General features: G+C 42.6%; 2 protein-coding genes across 4 annotated transcripts; one reads left to right on the top strand and one right to left on the bottom strand.

Moving 5' to 3' along the window:
• Nucleotides 1-62: 62 nt before the first annotated feature.
• Nucleotides 63-6,271, top strand: EMB3131 (Pentatricopeptide repeat (PPR-like) superfamily protein). Of its 3 annotated transcripts, none has more exons than XR_015974542.2 (4): nucleotides 63-2,397; nucleotides 5,305-5,494; nucleotides 5,609-5,676; nucleotides 5,765-6,271. XR_015974542.2 is itself a non-coding variant. In XM_088713986.2 (2 exons), exon 1 carries the CDS (start codon nucleotides 196-198, stop codon nucleotides 2,374-2,376), a length of 2,181 nt encoding a protein of 726 aa, XP_088570112.2. In that variant the 5' UTR covers nucleotides 82-195; the 3' UTR covers nucleotides 2,377-2,397; nucleotides 4,903-5,049. The 3 variants fall into 3 exon arrangements, 1 of the variants encoding a protein (XP_088570112.2); XR_015974541.2 differs by having other exon boundaries at nucleotides 83-2,397; nucleotides 5,299-5,494; XM_088713986.2 differs by lacking the exons at nucleotides 5,305-5,494; nucleotides 5,609-5,676; nucleotides 5,765-6,271 and adding an exon at nucleotides 4,903-5,049 and having other exon boundaries at nucleotides 82-2,397.
• Nucleotides 6,240-7,140, bottom strand: HCF153 (high chlorophyll fluorescence 153). Its single transcript, XM_008802039.5, has 2 exons — nucleotides 6,781-7,140; nucleotides 6,240-6,623 (listed from the first exon to the last, which is right to left on the bottom strand). The coding sequence occupies exons 1-2, from the start codon at nucleotides 7,072-7,074 to the stop codon at nucleotides 6,420-6,422; spliced, it is 498 nt and encodes a 165-aa protein (XP_008800261.1). The 5' UTR covers nucleotides 7,075-7,140; the 3' UTR covers nucleotides 6,240-6,419.
• Nucleotides 7,141-7,918: the final 778 nt, after the last annotated feature.

Here is a 7,918-nt window from a genome sequence, read left to right as displayed (position 1 = left end):
ATCGTATAACAATCTCACATGCCGTAGAAAGTCCCCCCACCAAGTCCCCCACCGCAAAACTAGGTCCCGGCTAAAGAACTCTCCTTAATGGATTGCTTTCTTCTGAAGCCGCATCAAAATTAAACTTTTAAAACGCCCAAAGCCGAAACCGGGGAAGACCAGAGAACAGGCGGCGGCAGCGACCAAAACCCCGAGATGCCGCCCGCAACCCCTGGCCCCGCCGCGGCCGCCCCACGGAAGTACTACTTTTTCTACGGCCACCGCAAGCCCTCCCAGAACCGCCCCGTCGTCCGCGGCGGCTTCTTCTCCAACCGCAAAACCCTCCCCCCCTCTTCCGCCACCGCCACCGCCCCTGTCCCCGCCCCGCCACCCGCCGCCGTCGACTTCCGCGACTGGGATCCCGACCGCCCCTCCTCCCCCGCGGTGGCGACTCCCCCCTCCCTCGCCGCCACCGACCGCCGCCTCTGCCCGCTCGCCCGCTACATCCTCGACTCCCTCCGCCGACACCGCCGCTGGTGCCCCCCAATACTCTCCGATCTCCGCAAGCTCCGCCGCGTCCCCCCCGACCTCGTAGCCGAGGTCCTCCGCGCACGCCCCCTGCTCGACCCCGCCATTTCCACCCGATTCTTCCACTGGGCCGGCAGCCAGAAGGGCTTCCGCCATACCTTCGCCTCCTACAACGCCCTTGCCTACGCCCTCAATGCCGCCCGCCTCTTCCGCGTCGCCGACCAGATCCCGGAGCTCATGGACTCCCAGGGGAAGCCCCCCTCCGAGAAGCAGCTCGAGATCCTCGTCCGGTTGCACGCCGATGCCGGCCGCGGCCTCCGGATCTTCCACATCTATCAAAAAATGAGAAGTAAATTCGGCGTCAAACCCCGAATTTTCTTGTACAATCGAATTTTGGACGCACTGATCCGCACCGGCCACCTCGACCTTGCCCTCTTGGTCTATGACGACCTCCGGGCTGACGGTCTCAAGGAGGAGGCTATCACTTTCACCATTCTTGCCAAGGGACTGTGCAGGGCAGGGAGAATTGATCAGCTTCTTGAGATTTTGGACCGAATGCGGCAGGAGCTGTGCCGGCCAGATGTTTTTGTATACACGGCGATGGTAAAGGCGCTGGCTTTGGAGGGGAATCTGGATGGATGCTTGAGGGTATGGGAGGAGATGAAAAAGGATAGGGTGGAGGCCGATGTGATGGCGTATAAGACGCTTGTTTCAGGGCTGTGCAAGGCAGGGAAGGTGGAGAAAGCTCGTGAATTATTTCAGGAGATGAAGATGAAGGGGTTCTTGATTGACCAGGCAGTGTATGGGTCGTTGGTCGATGGGTGTGTGGCAGAGGGGAAGGTTGGGGATGGTTGTCAGCTGTTGAAGGAGATGGTGGCGGATGGGTACCGGGCTGATTTGGGGATATACAATTCATTGATTGAGGGTTTTTGTGGCATTGGGAGGGTGGATAAGGCTTATAAGCTCTTCAGAATTGCAGTTCAGGAGGGGCTCGTCCCAGGCTTTGAGAGTGTTACTCCATTACTGGCTTCTTATGCTGACACTAATGACATGGATAAGTATTTTCACCTGGTTGATCTGCTGGGCAAATTAGGTTTGCCGGTTATGGATCATCTCTCTAACTTTTTCACTTTCTTTATAGAGAAGGGAGGAACGGAATTCAAGGCTTTGGAGATGTTTGAGGCTTTGAAAGGAAAAGGGTTTTGCAGTGTTGAAATTTACAATATTCTTATTGCATGCCTTCACAAGATTAAGGAGAGAAAGAGGGCATTATTGTTGTTTGAGGAAATGAAGAATTCAAAAGACTTTAGTCCAGATTCTTGTTCTTATAGTCATATAATTCCTTGTTTAGTAGAGGAAGGAAATGTTAGAGAGGCATGCTCCTGTTTTAATTTGATGAAGGAGATGTCCTGGACACCTAATGTGGCAGCTTATTGCTCGCTTGTGGAAGGGCTCTGTAGGATTGGGGAAATCAATGCGGCTCTTTCACTTGTTAAGGATTGTCTGGGAAATGTGACAAGCGGGCCTATGGAATTCAAGTATGCTTTGACTGTTCTTAACGCCTGCAGATCAAAGAATCCAGAGAAAGTTGTAGAAATCTTGGACGAGATGATGGAACAGGGTTATCCTCTGGAGGATATTGTATATTGTGCTATCATCCATGGTTTCTGCAAGTACGCAAGTTCAGGAGAAGCAAGAAAGGTGTTTGCAGTTATGAGAGATCGCAAGATTCTTTCGGAGGTTAATTTTATTGTTTATGAGGAATTACTTAATGAGCATTTGAAGAAGATCACTGCTGGCTTGGTGGTCTCTGGTTTGAAGTTTTTCGGTCTTGAGTCAAAATTGAAGCTAACAAGCAATGAGGATTGACTATGTTGAAGAAAATGCCAGGTACTTCCTGCACTTCTACATTTTGTAAATTGCAACGCATTATCAAATGTAGCTATATGAATATAACCCTTACCACTTGTAGGCATCATCACCCTTTTGCCTCGGTGTGATATATAAGTGTTACATTCCAAACCATTTATATCTTTTTTGACTCGAAATCTGCATGGGCGTGTACTTTTTTATGAGAAATCACATGTAATCATCATCAGAATGAATCATGTTAAGGTTCGCTATGATCCAAATGATAGTTGAGGGTGTTAGATCTTCTTACTACTCTGTCAAGACTTGAAATTATTTTTTCAAGAGTCGCCATATTTTTTTTAAAAGAATATTTTATCTTCTCCTATGATACTTTTTTTTCTGTGCTCTCTATTTCTAACTGAACTACTGGTGTAAATGTATATGCCAGGTCAAGGTTCACATAATGCATACTTGACTCAAATTGTTCTTACTCTATGTACTTCTCTTTCCCTATGATCTTTGTTGATTGTCATGTTTATCCATATGATATCATTACTTCAAAAGTAATCCAACAACTAATCAAGAAAATGTTTTTTTAAAAAATCTGAAAATGCTGGGAATGTTATTGTGATAAGTCTAGAGACTATATTAATGACATGAAACTATACAACATGTCTCAACAAATTAGTGTAGCTTAGAGAAGAAACCATTGAAATCATGCAACTTTAGCCGTCGTTGATTTGATACTCGATATTTTTCCAACAGGGACAAGTTAAAACTACAGTTTTTTGATCTTGCTAAATCTAGTCTCACACCATTTATAACATATTACCTATAATTGAGTTGAATGTCCCTATCTATTATAAGAATAAATTAAGGGCGACTTAAGGTTTAAATAAAGGAAAATGGAAGAAGCATTTATGGGCATTGGCTCAAGTATATCAGCAAATCTTGTCGGACATTGCTAGCATCCGGCTAGCTGAATTTCATTAATGATCTTGTTATTGCTTTGACCACATGCAAGTTTGTTTCCCTGCAACATCCCCCTTCATAATTATCCAAATAATTATCTTCTTTTTGTAGCATCTTTGGTTCGTAAACAAACATACTGCTTCTTTTCTTTTTGATATTTCAATACCAATTGGGTGTGTGAGTGTGTTGTGTGGTATTGGGTCTTAGTTCCAGACCCCAAAGGCAACCCTTATACTCAATGATTCATGATGTAAGATGTCCCATTTTCATTTGGATTCAACATATTAAACTTTTTGGTCTTTTATCTCATCATGCTGGCCCAGTTATGCAAGACATACTCCCAGCTGGTTCGGAGAGTCATGTTTAGATTTGAGATCCTATCTCAGTCTCAATCCATGTGTCTTGCTTTATGGTTTGGATAAAAGCAAATTTGAGTGAATTTGGTGGGCCCAACATCTATGTAGCCTACTTACACCCTATACCTAATTCCTGTTATGATTCTATCTAGCCTACTTACACCCTATACCTAATTCCTTGTATGATTCTTGTGCTGGTTAAAAAATAATAGTGGATGCAAAGATGGTTGCACATGTTCTAAATAGCATGTAGAAGTGTACTACGTTGTGAAGTGGAAAACATACTGTTGGATCTTCTTGGGTTTATACAATCAAGTGTCAACTTAAGGGAACAATTAAAAGCAAAAGGTGCGATATCTTCTTAAGGGACATGCATAAACCTTGAGGAGCTTAACTAATTGTGCAAAATTTTCTCTTGTGCCGTATCTTTGACTTTTATACATGCAATCATTATGAGCTGATCTTGTACATTTAAATGTCATTTCTGTGGTTATTCCTCCCCCTTCTTTACCTTGGTTCAGAACTTCCACCTTTAAAATTTGAGTATTGTTATTTCGTTCTTGAAAGCTTTGCTAGATTTACAATTAGACTGTACATGAATCGAGTAACAATAAGCATGGACATCAATATCAGAAACATTAGAGAAACATCATGAAGGGGGAGGGAGAGAGGGAGGAGGAGTGGGGTGAAGACTGAAGATGGATGCTGGAATGAATGAGAACTTAGTGTCAACATTTGAAATGTTTGAGAAAAAAATGATTCCCTGTGTCATACCAAAATCTATTTGATTCATAATGTAACTTGACATGCTATTCACGATACGTTCAAGTTTTTTTCCTGGTGTAGAAATATAGCAGTACATTTCCAAAATGTTCTAAAAATGGCTGAAAGGACATTCTTAAGACAGGCTTCATATAGCTTCTGAGAATGCATGAAATCCACTAATGCACTACATGTTAATGCAGTATCTTTGAGTATTAAATATTCATCATGCTGAGCTTTTGATAATCATATTACACCAAATATCGTCTTTTTTTTTCTGGTGAATGATTGGTTAAATATATCTTATGTTGTTCGATTAGTTAATTGTAGATGTGCGTATCAGTTTCACATCAGTCTAATATCAATAGGAATGCTTAACCTAACTTTGATTAGATCAATTCAGTCTTGAGAACCAAGAATTAGCCCAAGAGTGAAATACATGGTGAGCATGCAGGAGTCTGGAGGTCACAAAAATAAGGAATAAAATACAGGAAGTTTGTGAATAGACTGTGGCTACTACCAACCGCTGGCTGGTATGGGGCCTGAATTACAGTTCAACGGCGCTTTATACGCTGTATTATTTTGGACTGGAATGGGGCTGGTACGGTTTGTACTGATACTACTTCAATCCTTGTAAACATGGTGAAGCTTTAGTGTGAGAGAATAAATATATTTATCAAATAAACTAGAACATAATCTTGTTTGTGATGCTGATGCAGGAAGTGAATATGAAGTACCCTTTCATTTAACATTTCTAGGGTTGTTTTGCTTCTTGTTTTTTTTACGTCCTTCCATCACTTAGGAATGCTTTTCTCCCGTTGAAGTTCATCTTGAGTTTCCATTTTGCCAGTTGCAGCTTGAATGTTCTACAAGCTCGATGAATGTTTTTCAAGTCGTGATGGGAACCCATAACTCCGGAGGAGTTTGCACACCTCAGAGTAATTGCTAAATGAGGGGGAAAATAATGAGCGCAAGTCACTCTTCTTTGTAATCAGAATTATCTTCTATATATAGCCAGAGTTGCTGCAATGCAACTAGTTTTTGAGGTAAATCTGTGTACTTCAAGAAGAGAGCATGGTGATCTTTCTACTTTGCAAATCAGAATTTTCGTCAATTTATATTACAGAAGCTTGACACAACAGTTCATCATTTCCCTGTAGGTTATGCGACCTTCATAATCAAGATCTGCCTAAATTGTATGTCAAGCAGTGCCAAAAAGTTTGTCAAGGTTGCTATTGTTGTAAAAATTCTTTGTTATGTTATCCATGATCTGTGTTCTGCCTGACTTGCCTGAATTTGCATTCTTCTGATTACAGCAACAGAGGAATCGCCAAAGCTGTGCATGTTGCTGCGTCATTTCTTACATGAGAAGCTTCGAGTGCGAGTTTGATCTTGCTTAAAGGAATCTGTGTATGCTTTTTGACACTAAGCTGTATCCTTTTGCTTGTAGAATAAGTTAATCACTCAATTTTTCAAATGCTTCGGGCGCTCAGTCTTCAATAGCATCTCATCGAGAACAGGAAGATTGGAGGTATGTGGAGGCCTGGTTCGGATTGGCTGAAATGGGACTATCATGGTGCAAGTCATTAGGCCATGAACTGCCTCAGCTGCCCATTTCATCTTACATTGTTGACTAAGATTATCTCTGGAGACTGACATTCTTTATACAAATCCTAGCAACTGATGCATAGCCTGAGCTATTGCTCATATGATAATGGATCCATTGTAACTAATGTAAGCATTGTTTATTCAAAAGATGGCATTTATCATTATAAATGCTGGCTTTGATTGTTTAAATGATATAGTATCGATTTTTCTCTTCAGATGTGTCATGTTATTTATATAGAATCAAGTTTGACAAATTTTACCCATACAGCAAACATGATTCTTCTGAAACAGCATAAAGGTATATGGTACTATTTCCAAACATATTACAGCAAGCACGGAGACGCGGAAAGATTTAGCCTCTGTTTACGCTCCCCGTCTGGGACGGTTGCGAGCTCGTGGAACAGCAGCCACTTCCTCCTCTTTTTGTAGCAAGATTTTGCCATCGCCATCAACCCCTGCTGCTGCTGGTATTGCCCTTTCTACTACTTGTGCTTCCTTTCCATCATCTTCTGCAGCAGCTGCAGCTGCTGCTTCGTTCTCTTCCACTATTGCTTGGTTCTTTGCAAGCTAATGAAGAAACAAAAACACGCAAAAAGACAAGTAACAGAAACAGTTATTTCCAATGCTTTTTTTTTTTCAAGGTGTTTGTTAGAAATGGGTTCTCTGAGGATATATAGCGAACATATAATGTGCCATACAGCATAGCAGTGCGTGTTTTGGGTACCTCCTCAAGGTACTTCTCATCAAGCCTATCGGCGATCCTGATGGAGGTGAAGATGGTGCCGGCGATGAGGGAGAAAGGGAGGACGAAGGCGAGGATGAGGCTGTTGGTGCTCGGAGGCCCAGCCCTCACCACCAGCTCTCTCTCCCGCCTTCTACTACCGCCGCGAAGGCTTCCAGCGAGAGCAAGAGCACGAGTACGGGAGGAAGAGGGGCGCGAGGGGAAGAAGGTCGCAGCAGCAGCAGGGTATTTGTTGAAATGCGACGGGGGACTGAGAGCGAGAATGCTTCGAGCCATTTGGAGGTGTCGACGGATACAGTCGTGGGGGAGGGAGCGAATCTGAGAGGCCTCGTCGTCGCAGTGCTTTTTTTAAAGGTTACGAGGGATCGCCGTGGGATATTTTTCTCGGTCGGATTGGGCTCGAGTCTGAACCCAATGCTCCGTGGAGGTGCAACCCTCTGTCCAACCAAATTGTGATTTGGTCTTGATAGGCCGAATTGGAAATCAAAATTCTTTTCTTTTTTTTTTCTCATACAAGTTTCGCATGAGCACTGCCATCGGAGTCAAGCGACAGAATACTTTATAGGCTCGTTTGGTTTGCGGGAAGCATTTTTCCTCCTAAAAATATGATTCCTGAAAAACAAATTTCTAGGAAGAGGATGCCTAAGAAAGTATTTTTCGCATATTTGGTTGATCATGGAAAAGTGACAAATTTTCAAAGTGCTTATGTTTGGTTGGTCATCCACTTTTCTGAGAAAGTTATGTATAATTCCTATTATGCCCTTAATAAAAATTAGGTCTTTAATACCTCTTTAATGTTTCTTTAATGTTGAAGGGTCTTTTTGAGAAAAAGTAAAAATGGAGTGATTTTCGTCTCATGGGAAAGTAACTTTCCCATGTTTCTCATAGGAAAGACTTTTCCATGAAATGTGGGAATCATATTTCAATGGGAATACAACTTTTCCGTCTCTCTCCTTCGAACCAAACGAGCTCTATAGAGGTGGAGAAACAGATACAAAACTGGTTTAGAAAATCTCTCCAAAATGGTGAGCAGCAAATATGGCGATCGAATCAGCAATTCTATTTACCTTCTGGAACACATGCATAAGTGAAAGACATCACACTCTTTCAGCGGCCTCTG

The sequence above is a fragment of the Phoenix dactylifera genome, chromosome 17, assembly GCF_051530095.1.
Source record: "Phoenix dactylifera cultivar Ajwa chromosome 17, Ajwa_hap1_PhDact_Kaust_v1.1, whole genome shotgun sequence".
NCBI classification, from domain to species: domain Eukaryota; kingdom Viridiplantae; phylum Streptophyta; class Magnoliopsida; order Arecales; family Arecaceae; genus Phoenix; species Phoenix dactylifera.
Note: the sequence above shows the minus strand (reverse complement) of the source record. Positions and strands in the feature narration are given on the sequence as shown.